The 12,804-nt window shown below is 36.9% G+C and overlaps 2 protein-coding genes across 4 annotated transcripts; one reads left to right on the forward strand and one right to left on the reverse strand.

The window, feature by feature from the left end:
* Positions 1 to 654: 654 nt before the first annotated feature.
* Positions 655 to 7,722, reverse strand: LOC121237338 (nucleobase-ascorbate transporter 6-like). 3 transcript variants are annotated; one of them, XM_041134042.1, is made up of 15 exons: positions 7,369 to 7,722; positions 6,852 to 7,013; positions 5,830 to 5,927; positions 5,553 to 5,729; positions 4,958 to 5,058; positions 4,523 to 4,598; positions 4,378 to 4,437; positions 4,042 to 4,226; positions 3,093 to 3,189; positions 2,627 to 2,713; positions 1,793 to 1,851; positions 1,606 to 1,697; positions 1,407 to 1,484; positions 1,153 to 1,313; positions 655 to 1,039 (listed from the first exon to the last, which is right to left on the reverse strand). In XM_041134042.1, the coding sequence occupies exons 2-15, from the start codon at positions 6,964 to 6,966 to the stop codon at positions 824 to 826; spliced, it is 1,602 nt and encodes a 533-aa protein (XP_040989976.1). In that variant the 5' UTR covers positions 6,967 to 7,013; positions 7,369 to 7,722; the 3' UTR covers positions 655 to 823. The 3 variants fall into 3 exon arrangements, with proteins under 3 accessions (XP_040989976.1, XP_040989975.1, XP_040989974.1); XM_041134041.1 differs by having other exon boundaries at positions 6,852 to 7,096; XM_041134040.1 differs by having other exon boundaries at positions 6,852 to 7,128.
* A 2,373-nt stretch (positions 7,723 to 10,095) lies between these two features.
* Positions 10,096 to 10,431, forward strand: LOC121236611. Its single transcript, XM_041133055.1, has one exon. It carries the CDS (start codon positions 10,096 to 10,098, stop codon positions 10,429 to 10,431), a length of 336 nt encoding a protein of 111 aa, XP_040988989.1.
* Positions 10,432 to 12,804: the final 2,373 nt, after the last annotated feature.

Below are 12,804 nucleotides of genomic sequence, written 5' to 3' on the forward strand. Positions count from 1 at the left end.
AAATTATTTATTATATTTTATGTTGAAATTTGAAAAAATTGTAATAATTAGTTGAGATAAATTGAGATGAATTGATGATTCAAATGAAATCATCTTAGATAGATCCCACAAAACTCACTATACCATCTCAATTCATTACTATTAATAAAAAAACTCAATTCAACTCAACATCTAAACATAACTCTAGTATTCTACATTGCAATTTCACCTTTTTATATTTGTTTGTTTATGTTTATTTGCTTTTAACGTAGAGTAATTCTATATACAATTGTGAAATACGTAAATACCGCATAATTGTTTTGAAAAAGTGGTCACTATTAAAAAATTAATTTTTTCATATAAATCTCATATTTTATTCACTTCTTTCAAAACGATTATGTAGCAATTGCACAATTCACAGTTGTAAATATCTTCTCTCTCTAACGTAACTGCATTTTCACCCTTCATTCATTTGTCTCTTCCTCCTTTCATTGGGTGTCGATGCCTGCCGGACCACACCAATGGAGGTAGAGATTTGCCCTCATGGTTTGGTCTGATCAATACCCCAAGCCGCAGAACCGTTGCACGGTTATGCCAAACTGGGGTGGAGAGGTCAGTTTTCATCCTCTAGCTCAATTCCGATCGTGCCATTGGATTTCCGACGAAGAACAAAAATGTTCAAAAGGCATTCTATAAAGAAAGACTCTCTTATACCGCTGTAGCATGTAATAAGAATCACAAGTAATGGAGATAACAATGATTTATAACACGATCAGACAGTTTTTGAGAACCTTCGAACGGAGTAATTTATGGTTAATCTTCTTATAATTTAGGGCTGCCGGGATCAAACAGATGGGAAATACTTGTTCAGATTGAAGGGAAGGGAATAGAATTCCTCGCTCCTTGTATCACCCTTGAATGATCGGAACTTGTCCCACCAATGTTTACCTCTGTCTTTCCTGATTACACTGTCCTTATGCAGCGTGTTGTCCAGGAAAAACGCCAAGCAACCAGCAACGAAAGCTTCGGATGAGAAAGGGACATTCACAATATCGTTAAACTGCCAAGAAAAGAATGATGCTTTTTGTCAGTGGAGCTCAGAAACTACCATGAAATGATTTTAAGAAAAGCTTACTAGATCAGATAGATTCAGAGTTGACATGTCATTCATACCCATCTTCCGCTTGTGTGGACCGGACCATAACCATTGACTGCTGTGTACTCGTTGAAGTACTGCGGCACCGACAAGCCCATGAAGATGGAGAAGCCCAAGATGAACTTAGTTCTGAAACTGTTTAGGTTGCAGAACTGAAGAAAACTAAGGCCCCCCGAACCTGAGTATGCACCATAAGCACAACTAAAAATGAACATGATAAATCAAGCGTTCACACCTCTACTTGTTAACATGTTTAATCAGGGAGACATACCCACATAAGCAAAGAAAAGGCAGTACAAGGCAGCAATTATGGATGCTGGGATAGAAGCAAAGACTGCTCCAAATTTCCCTGTACAATGACGAAAAGTCGACTGATTAACAGATACCAAATTTTTTTGAAAGAAAGGCTGATTGGTAATAATTATTCAATTTTCATACATTTTATCACATCTCAAGCATCAACAACTTACCAAGAATGGAAAAGAAAATCATAAATCCAGCAGATATTTGTACCACCCTTCGACTGCCAACACGAGTCAAGGCCAAAAGACCAGCATTCTCACTGTAGATAAGCCAGGTAAAGTCCTCAGATCTTGTTTTCACTTAATTGGAATAGAACAGTCATACAGCATAGATTTCCCCTATTACGGGTCTTACACAGATACTGAGGATCCATTCACAGTTCCAAACAACCCAGAAAACAGGATGGCAACGCCCTGTGAGCAAAAGTAATTAATGCACAATAAGAACATAATTTTATCTCGAATCTAAACACCAAGAAACATGCAAATGCTATTCTAGCATATAAATATTTGATTTTTAGGAATACCATGAAAAAAACCACACGGTCAAGTCCCAGAATTAATAATAGCCTTCAGCAACCAACCCAGATGGACAGAGTAATTACGATAATCCTCTCAATATTTTTTCACTTTTTCTTATGATTTCAAGTTCTAAACCTTTTTCTCGCAAGTTTTCATATTTATTGTTAAAGGTTTAATCAGATCAGGCTGAGAGGATGGTAACCTTGATAAACATGGACAGGCCTGAGTTTAAACACGGGTAGGACCATGTGGTGGATCAAAGGGAAGCACCAGCGTACACACTGATGGAGCAATTTCCTGTTTCTGTTCTTTTACTTCACACAAATGTTTATAAATTGTTCAATCAATGGAGAATTTTGATTCCATTTCTTCCTCATGTGCATTTGCATGCGTGGTTCTGCTTGAATCAGGAATAGCCTGCACTCTTTTTTATTCTGTTTCTCTTTGATTTGTAATGCGTGCTGAAGTCTCAGGCTACACGGGAGTAATAATCCAGTGCTTTTTTTAAACAAGTTCCTCTAATTAGTATATCTTCGTGCAACGATGTGTACAACAAGAGAAATATAGAATTTATCCACAATATAACACATGAAAAGACAGCTAGAACCTCCTATTGCATTGTCAGGTGAATTTGACTAAAACATGAGAGACACGCCTTTCTAATTACCTGCCAACCGATTCCACGGCTAAGAATGGAAGGTGGCGGCGGAGTTGCACTTGCATACCTTGATACCGCAATGAAAGCACCAGTGGACTGCTCAAATCATCCGAAATACATGAGAAATGAGTAAACTTCAGGAGACAAACTAATAAAAACATCATCATTAGAGATATCAGTGTTCAGATAATGAAATACTAGCTACGAATAAGAACTTTTGATTCTGACTACGAGAACATCATAATGCTTAAGGTAGGGTTAAACTGTTGACATTCAATTTAAAGATATCATGGAATATCTAGTCATTAACAGCATATTAAGGGACGTCAAATGAAAGCACAAGACACAGCAGCAAGGGTACAAAATAAATTTGAAGTGCAGGAGAAATTACGGCAATAACAACAGCAATGATGGTAATACATTTTGGTACTTGGTTTGAATCATTCCAAAGAAGAAGAATAGAAAGAAAGCACACCTCTACAAGAGCAACAAAAGAAGCCATCATCATGGCAAAGGCTTCACCAGCATCAAATGAAGGAGTTCCCCATTGAAAAGGATATGGAACTCGTATCCTGCAAACCAAATTTCAAACACTTCTCTTTCACCCATGTCCAGAATCAAACAGAGGAACGAATTTATCTTGGTAGATACATTAACATAGTAGGTGAAGTATCCTGAGGTTGAAATCAATCTATAATTACAAAAATACCACATGCATGCCAGATTATAGTTCACTACAATAGCTTTTGCTCAAAAGTTAAAGATGATAACACAACTAAAACTACTCCATACCAATGGTTTTGGTTGTAGGAATCCTTCTAAACTAACCAGGGTTGGCAACTTAAAAGTAAAAATTGGTCAAAGTAATTATGACAAATAATTTTAAAAAACAAAATCCCAGTCCACAATGCAAAATTTTCAATGTATTGCTGCTCATTTGAACTGAGGCAACCATTTTGGACAACTCTAAGTGGAAACTCAAATATCCCCTCCCCTCCCCACCCCCTGACCAGCCAAAACAAATATTTTTGAAAAAATAAAGAAGTTCTCCTTAATAGTCCATGTAACTAAATGCCAGAACTTTAGCTTCGGTTCACTAATCAAAGAATCATTAATTACCTCAACCCACATATCCTACAGCACCTTTACACTGGAAAGTAATAATTGACATACACAAATTGAAGGATTTTGGTGCATTTTTTATCGAATGAACAAGAAGTTGTGAAAATAAAGGATGAAGAACCACGATCAGCTTGAATTACAAATTAATGATTATGAAAAGGGATTTGCAAGGGCTGTTATAAATTTAACAATCAAATAGAGCCAAATATCAGGGCGCTGTATTTTGTGGCAATAATCGGACTGACAGTTATCAGATATAAATTCTGAAAAGAGCATTTCTTTAATGAAACAACCTCACTTACCATGGAGCACCATCTATAAGCCCAGCACGATCGGTACGACAGCTTACTTGTGTTTTTGGTGCTGCATCGTTATACGCCCCACCTACAGTGAGTAGGTGAGCATAAATCCAAACAATCACCACTGAAAAAATGACTGCAAAACGATCAAAGAAATGTTTTCTTGAATGTAGCACATGGGGCATATACTGCATAAAAAAGCATTAAACAATATTAGCCTAACAGTAATCGTTGCTATAAAAGATTCTAAGGATAAAATTCAAAGAAATGCTATAGATAAAACAGATAATAAATTCAAGACCATAAGAATTGAATCTGTCAAATGTTTAAGACGAGTACCTGTGAAATGAAAACTAAAACAACAAGCTCTGGCAGCCCAATCTCTACACATTTCGCAACCTTGATAATAAAACCAAGAGTCAGCATCAGAGAGTAACATGATCTAGCGATAGGCAAGGGTTCATTACAGCAAAAGAAGACTTACCCCAGGAAAGCCTAACTCATACAGCCCAAATCCGACTAATCCTACCAAAGGAACAGCTGAAAGTGGACTTAAGAACCTGAAAAATGCATGAATCAAACAAAATAATTTTCAAATTGTAGTATGAGAAGTCACAACAGTGTATTCAGTTATTTGGTTCATTGCAGATTCTTTTGGATAAAAAGCTGGAGTGAGTAAATGTGAAGTGATTAATAAATCTCTATCAGAAATCAAACTGATTCAGAGTTCTCAATTAAAATTAGTATTAACCATAAAAAACAAAATAATGAAAATAACTTTCAGTTGCATTTTATGCAATGATCTTGTATGATGCACAAGTAAACGGAATCCAGACAGTTAATTCATAAACAACAGGGATAAGGCCCCAACTTTCCCAAGGATTGTTTCATTTAATATTTGTGTAGGCTCTGAACCAACCTTGCAACATTGCGCCACAGGCCACTGAAGCCCAGGACAATCTGAAGAGTAGAAGCAACAATGAGAGCACCCTGGGTTGCCCGCATTATCCTCTTAAATTTCTGTATAAGCATCAAGACAAGGTGACATAGTTACAACCACTCTGGTGCAAACACCAATAAGTTATACCATAATTTTCATCTTCCTCTTTACTTTTTCCAAATAGATTATAATAACATGTTCATTATGTAGTTTGTTTGAATACATGATAATCATCTTCCTCTTTACTTTTCCAAATGGATTTGAATAGGAAAATGTTCGCTATCCTATTTTCTTTTTGGCAGTGATTGAGGGGCAATGAAGACACATTATTTCCAGCAACAATTTTTTTATAGGTAAAAATTTTTTTATTAATACAAAAAAATAGGAATAGCCCAAGTACACAGAACGTATACAAGAGAATGCGTCCACATAATTACCAGCAATATCACATGCCAAAGCCGAACACTAGTTATGCACTACACTTGCACTAAACACGTACACCATATTAACCAGAAAATCAAAAGATGATATGAATGCCACCAGATATTATGGGATGGGTCTGAGATCACAAAACCTCTATAGGGTCTGGGATATTGGAGAATCTCCCAGAAAGGATAATTGAAATTGTGGTCGGGACAAAGGTATATGACCCTCCAATGACCGCAGGCAGTCGAGTCCCAAACAATGACTGCATCAACGTATTCAAACCAGCAACAAAGAGTAGGGTTTGAATCACCTTTGCCTTCTCCTCCTACAATAACAGCACGTAAAAATTACCAGTGACACCTTGAAGCAAGTATCAGATATAATAAAAAACAGCATTTTTTTTCAAATGTATCTTGGATGCTTACATTTCCACCTCCCATTTGAGGAACCAGAGCAGTGGGTATGAGAACGGTCGTGCCAAGCATCACAAGATAATGTTGAAACCCAAGAAGGATGGCTTCAGCTGAATCATGTCCCATAACAGCGTTTAATGGTTTACAAATGAAAGCAATATTAAAAAATAATAAATAAATAAAAACGAAATAATAAATAACCCAATCTATGAACAGTGACAATGTGTTTGAATTAAAAAAATTTTAAGCAGATCAAAATGGCTAACAAGGATTAGGACCCAAATAATCAGAAAGAGTCAAAAGAGGCATTCTTGCATTAAGACAAACAGTGTAATGCCTACTGTAGAGAACCAGGAAAAGCAAAAGAAAAGAAAGAGGCGAAAAAGAAAAAACTAGAGATAAGGTCTTAAAAGGAAAATCAAAACTAGAAGAAAAAGAAAAGGAACTAAAATGGCTGCAACCAACTCATAATTAGGAACGCAGCATGTAATCTAGTGACAGAAAGCCAAATCCCAAGTTCCCGAAACAGTACAGCATTAGCACCCATAAAAACCCAAAAATATTCACTCAATATTCCCAGTAAAAAATAAATAAAAGAATAACTTCAGCCAAAAAGCAGTTCTTTTTTTAACAGGATCAGAATTTTTCTTTACAAGAATGAGGTATATTTAAAACGAATGGAGGTTTACTTTTTTCAAAAAGTGGGTATCTGCTAAGGAAAAAGGGAGAACTCGTTAAAGATATTTTTGAACAGTTAAACGCAGAGATAATGGATTCGAATTCAGACTAACTTAAACAAAGTATGCCTTAGATATACCAAGATAGATTCAGAAGAATCAGATTTAGAAACTACGACCAACCATGAATAATCTATCAATTATATTTTCCAAAATGAAACAACAATTCAGAATCCAAGTTAAAACGTCAGCAAAAAAAAAAAAAAAAAAAAAAAAAAAAAAAAAAGAAAAGAAAAGAAAAGAAAAAAAAAAAAGAAAAAAGAACTTTGGATGAGTGAGAGTGAAAGAGATACTCACGCCATGAAGGTGGGCTGGTAATGCAGAAAGAAATGTTGGGTAGCTGGTCCTTTGCTGGATGTGGCTGTAGCTCATCTGCTTTTGCACCTCCTCCACCACCACCTCCTCCTGCCATTGATCTCTCTCTTTCTAGAACTTCGTTTTACAACTGCCTCTAAGACTCTAGGAAACAGAAATTACAAGCATAAGTTACTATAGACTAGCTCTCTGAAACCCGAATCTAACCACCACCCAGATCTTAAATCCTGCAAAAAGCCACTAAAATGAGCCTGGGATCCTGAAACAAAATACTCAAATAATATCAGGACCCATAAGATTAAACCACCCACATGGAAAGCCAATAATATAGAGAAAGAAGATAATGATAATAGAGATGTTTAGCTGTTATAAGAAAAGAAAATGGAGGTGGGAAATGATAATGTACCTATAGGGTTGAAAACAATAGTAAGACTTACAAACATAAACAGTAATTGAAGAAAAAAATCATATCGGACTAAAGAAAGGCGAAGAAAAGCACCTTTTTTCACACAATCTTTCTGAACCAAAATCAAGCGGGCGCTGCCTTTTAGAAAGTAAATAATCCTGTATCTACTACCCCCACAGGGCCACACCCAAAATGTTCACTGAAAAGTGGGGAATGATGCTTTAAAAGAAATGAACGGGAAAAGAAAGGTGGTTTCTTGCAGCAAAGCAGACTGTCGAAATGGTTTGAGAGGCGCGTGCGAGCAGCCGAGCAGATGAAGATATAAAACGAATGACATACGTAAAGAGAGGTTTGCAAATGAGTAGAGAAAAATTATTAACAAATGTCGACTCTCTCTCTCTCTCTCTCGCAGGTACAGTTTCTCTGTAAAACAGGGGATGTCAGTCAGTCTACAAGACAGTTCACATCTTCTTTGTGTGAAGTATATTAATTATTTAATCATTTTGATGTTAAATAAAGCACATAAATCAAAAGAGTTTTATCAAAGTGTAATTATTTACATCAGTCTACAGTCATAGTATATTTTATGTGCTGAGTTAAAATAAAAAATATTACGTGAGATGTGTGGAAAGTGTAGCTATAAAAGAAAAATTTTATATACTATACCATTATTTTACTCTATTTATACAATATAAAATATGATATATTTATTATTATTAGATGATTTTTTATTAAATTATTCTGTATCATTCAATGATGATAAATATATCATATCTTACATAATATGATAAAAATAAGATAAAAGTATAAAGTATAACATTATTTTTACCTTTTTTTAATATTAATTAATCTTTAAGCACAAATGTTATTTGATATAAGAGTTTTGTTACTTATCATTCTCACACACTACATACTATATTTTTTTTATAAAGAAAAAATTTAGTTTTGTTATTTTTAAACTAATTAAATTATTTTACTCATCATCCATATACTATATATTTGATAACAGAAAAAAATAAAAATAGAAAAAGTGAGGTGTGTAGTGTATAGTGTATAGTGTGTGAAGATGATAAATATAATTTTTTTTAATATAATCATTAATTTTTAATAAATATATAAACATTCTATTTATTATCTTTATATATTATATTTTTTTTTCTTTTATTAAATGTATAGTGTATTATAATGTGTGGCGTATGGAAATATGAATGCTCGTAAATATATGGTAGTTGAAAACTTGAATGGGATGGAAGTACCACACCTGAATAGACCTGCAGAAAAAGTTTGGACATTGAAAACGACGACGTAACTTGGATTGGAAGTTTATAACTGGGGCACGCACCAGCTGGACCTTGGCAACATCACTTCCCGATTACCAACTACACATTTTCTTTCTCGTTATACTAAATGTCGGTAATACCCTCTGTCGGTGAATACGGCCATGGATATCAAACGACTTCAATCGTTGTGGTGGGGGAAGGGGTTTTTGGGAATTTAGATGGTGATGATCCCGTTCGGCCTGTTTAGGAGGAATATCGGGACGCGCCCAAAGGGCCCCCCCTTTGATACTTCGAAAGCGATGGAAAGGAATCCAATTCATTCCCTCCACCAATTCTCGCCAATAATTTAATTTAATAGCTTTGGAACTTAATAATTATTACTTTTTTTTTCATAGGCCTTTAATAATTAATAGTTAGTAATACAATTAGAATATTGGAGAGGACATTCCTCTCACCGATACAGTACGGATTTGGGTCTTCATCTATTTATGATTTGAGTCTCAATACCAAAGGGATCAATTAAATTTGAGAATGACCTAGCTCACTTCCCATTGCTAACTAAATAACCACCCAGTTGTGATAAAGGAATGACAGTTATTACATCAATCCATTAGAGCAAGAACCCTCAACCCAAGTTTGAATTTGAATAATAGATATATCTATTATCACTTAAGCAACAAAATGGTTCAGAGACTCTATATAAAAGGAATATCCAGATACGTACAAGGGATCGAATTCTTGGAGATTATTATTATCATATGGTTACTGACTTAAATATCGGAGGCTTCCCATCGAATTTCAAAGACGTCTAATCTTTGGTTGCAGATGATCACCAGGTGACGGCAGTGAAATACATCCATAACAGTTGGCGCTATCTGTGAGATTTTCTAAGTCTCACACTTAACATGTTTTTCACATGCTCATCACCACTAGGTCTCAAGCAACTAGAAATCAGTGAGAAACTTCACAAAACATAGAGGAGAAACTTGCAGAAATGGAAGAGATAATAAAGAAGCTTTCGACAGAGGTGGACTCACTGCGTAAGGAAAATGAGACTCTCAAGTCACGAAACGAGTCGTCGGGAGAGGATGCGACACCCAGTCAGGCTGACAGAGTAGAGATGAAGGCAAACAATGCGGGCAAAGGCCATTAGGAGAATGAGGAATCAAAAAAGCTGCACCACGATGTACGTAGCTTGATGGATAAATATGAGAAGGTGGCCAAAAAGATAGGAACGTCCTCTTCGGCCGATCAGTTGCTGTCCAGCACAAATCTATAATTTTCTGCAAAAATTATGACGATGCCTCTGCCCGCAAAGTTTAAACTCTCGTCGATAAACCTGTATAATGACTCAAAAGATCCCATGGAGCACTTTGACACTTTCAAAACGCATATGACGCTTCACGGATTCTCGGGAGAAATTGCGTGAAGAGCTTTCCCTTTGACTCTAAAGGGATCGGCAAGATGATGGTTTGGTGCACTACAACCAAATTTTATAGAAAGTTTTGAGGAACTGGGCCTGCAGTTCTTGACCCAGTTCATGGCGAGTAGAAGGCGCATGAGGCTCACTGCATACTTATTAACTGTCAAACAGCGAGAGGATGAAAGTTTGAAAGCATATTTAACACGCTTCAATAAAGAGAAAATGACAGCTGATAATCAAGATGAGAAAATCATGCTAGCAGCGTTACTAGGAGGTATTTGGCCAAGGAGCCCTTTTGTGGCTGAGCTGGCCAAAAAAACTCCTTCCACTTTACGAGAGTACATCGACATGGCTGATGATTTTGTTAATATTGAAGACACTCTGATCACCTTGACCACCCAACCAGAAAGAATGAGTGAATGGGAACTGAAAGGAGGACAGAGAAAAGACTGAGATGGAGGTCAAAAGGCGAAAAGAGGCCAACAGGTGTTAAGGCGGGATAATAATTTAAAAAGGCATAATGGCAATTATATGCACTACTCTGACAAAACAAAGGAAGAAGAACCAATCAACGATAACGAGCGACAGACCAAGAAGTACTATATTTATCACAAAACAAGGGGGACACAGAACCGAGGACTGCTACAACTTGAAACGAAAAGTAGAAGAGATGAGGGGCAGTGGTGAGTTGGAACATTTGATCGCCCAGAACATCACCCCCCCCCCACGGCGTACGAATGAATGAAAAATTAAGCACAAAAAAGAAGGAGTAAGAGCCCTAGGCAATGAGAATCACCAAGAAGGGAAATGAGGTCAAATGAACCTCGTGACCGAAGAACAAGAGCGGATGAAAATCGGAGAAATCCACCTTTGGGCGAGATACACACGATTGCTCCGAATATGCAAGAAGTGACCCAACTTCCTCAAGAAGAAAAGCCTATACAAGATGGGCAAGATATGAAGAAGTCTATAATATAGAGAGACCCATCAAACAGCCCTGAGTACAGGTGTCACCCACAATATCTTTTGGCGACAAGGATTGTCGAGGGGTTGTAGATCCCCATGATGATGCTTTAGTGGTAACAATACTTGTGGCAAATTTGACCACCAGGAGGATATTAATTGAAAATGGAAGTTCGTCATATATCTTATTCTGGGACGCTTTCAGTAAAATGGGAATTGGCAAAGATCAGTTGAAACCAACACCAACTACATTGAAAGGGTTCACTGGAGATGCGGTACAATCAATGAGGTCCATTAGATTGTCAATATTTATATGCGCAAACCCTTATGTCGCCACGTCGATGATTGAGTTTTTAGTAGTGAGAACTCGGTCAGCATATAATGTGATCATTAAGTGACCCACGTTGAATGCTTTAAAAGCTATCACCTCGACTTATCATCTAAAGATGAAGTTCCCAACGAGAGCTAGAATAGGCGGGGTTCACGGTGAGCAGGTCTTAGCCAGATAATGTTATGTGCAGGAATTCAAACAAAGGCAATGAGAAGTCAGTGTTGTGGATACTGAAGAATACACGATCCTCCCACTAGGACCCTAGGTAATGATGATGAAGCTAGAAACTAGAGATGAAGATGCTCTAAAGCATGGGGAGGCAGATGAGCCCCTGGAGTTGGTCACTCTTGAGCAGAATCATCTCGATAACCATGTGAAGATCTAGACTAAATTGGAACAGGAAGAGAGACAGCAACTAATAGATTTCTTTCTAGACCATAAAGACGTATTCGCATGTAGTCATAAAGATATGCTCGAGATAGGCGAGGAGCTCATCGAACGCAAGTTGAACGTAGACCCAAAGGTGCACCTAGTAAAGTAAAAGAAGAGAAACTTCAGCACCGAGAAGTACGAAGAAATCGCGGAAGAGGTGAATCGGTTATTAGCAACTAGATTCATCAAAGAAGCATAGTATCCAGAGTGGCTGTCAAACGTGGTATTAGTGAAGAAGTCCAACGGGAATTGGCGAATGTGCTTAGATTTCACCAATCTCAACAAGTCTTATCTAAAAGACAGTTTTCCATTACCGCGGATAGATCTTATAGTAGATGCAACAGTAGGACATAAAATGTTAAGATTTATGGATGCCTACTCAGTATACAGCCAAATCAGGATGAAGAAGGCTGATAAAGAGAAAACCATTTTTATAACTGACTGAGGATTATACTGTTATAAGGTGATGCCTTTCAGCTTGAAGAACGCTGGGGCAACTTACCAAAGGTTGGTGAATAAAATGTTTAAAAACCAGATTGGAAAAAACATGAAAGTGTATGTCGACGATCTACTAATGAAAAGTATGGAGTTTGACCAACACATGGAATAACTTAGGGAGGCTTTTCAGGTTTTATGTTGGTACCAAATGAAATTCAACCCAATGAAGTGTACATTTAGAGTGCAATTGGGAAAATTTCTCAATTTTATGGTGTCAGAAAGAGGAATTGAAGCAAATCCTGAGATACTCAGAGCAATATCAGAGATGAAGTCGCCCACAAGCTTGAACAAGGTACAGAAGCTGGCAGGCAAGATCACAACTTTTAACAGGTTTGTATCTCAATCATCAAATAAATGTGTTCCTTTCTTTCAAGTGCTTAAGAAAGCACGAGATTGGGATGCCAAGTGCGAGGAAGCATTTATCCAGTTAAATGAATATTTAGTTAAGCCATCATTGCTCAGTCGCACTAAGCTAAAAGAGTCATTATCGCTATACCTAGCAGTGACTCCGGACGTAGTGTCAGCTGCATTGGTGCGAGAGGAGGGGAAGGAGCAAAAGTCAGTGTATTACGTAAGCAGTGCCTTGAGAGAAGCTGAGACCA

The sequence above is a fragment of the Juglans microcarpa x Juglans regia genome, chromosome 6S, assembly GCF_004785595.1.
Source record: "Juglans microcarpa x Juglans regia isolate MS1-56 chromosome 6S, Jm3101_v1.0, whole genome shotgun sequence".
NCBI classification, from domain to species: Eukaryota; Viridiplantae; Streptophyta; class Magnoliopsida; order Fagales; family Juglandaceae; genus Juglans; species Juglans microcarpa x Juglans regia.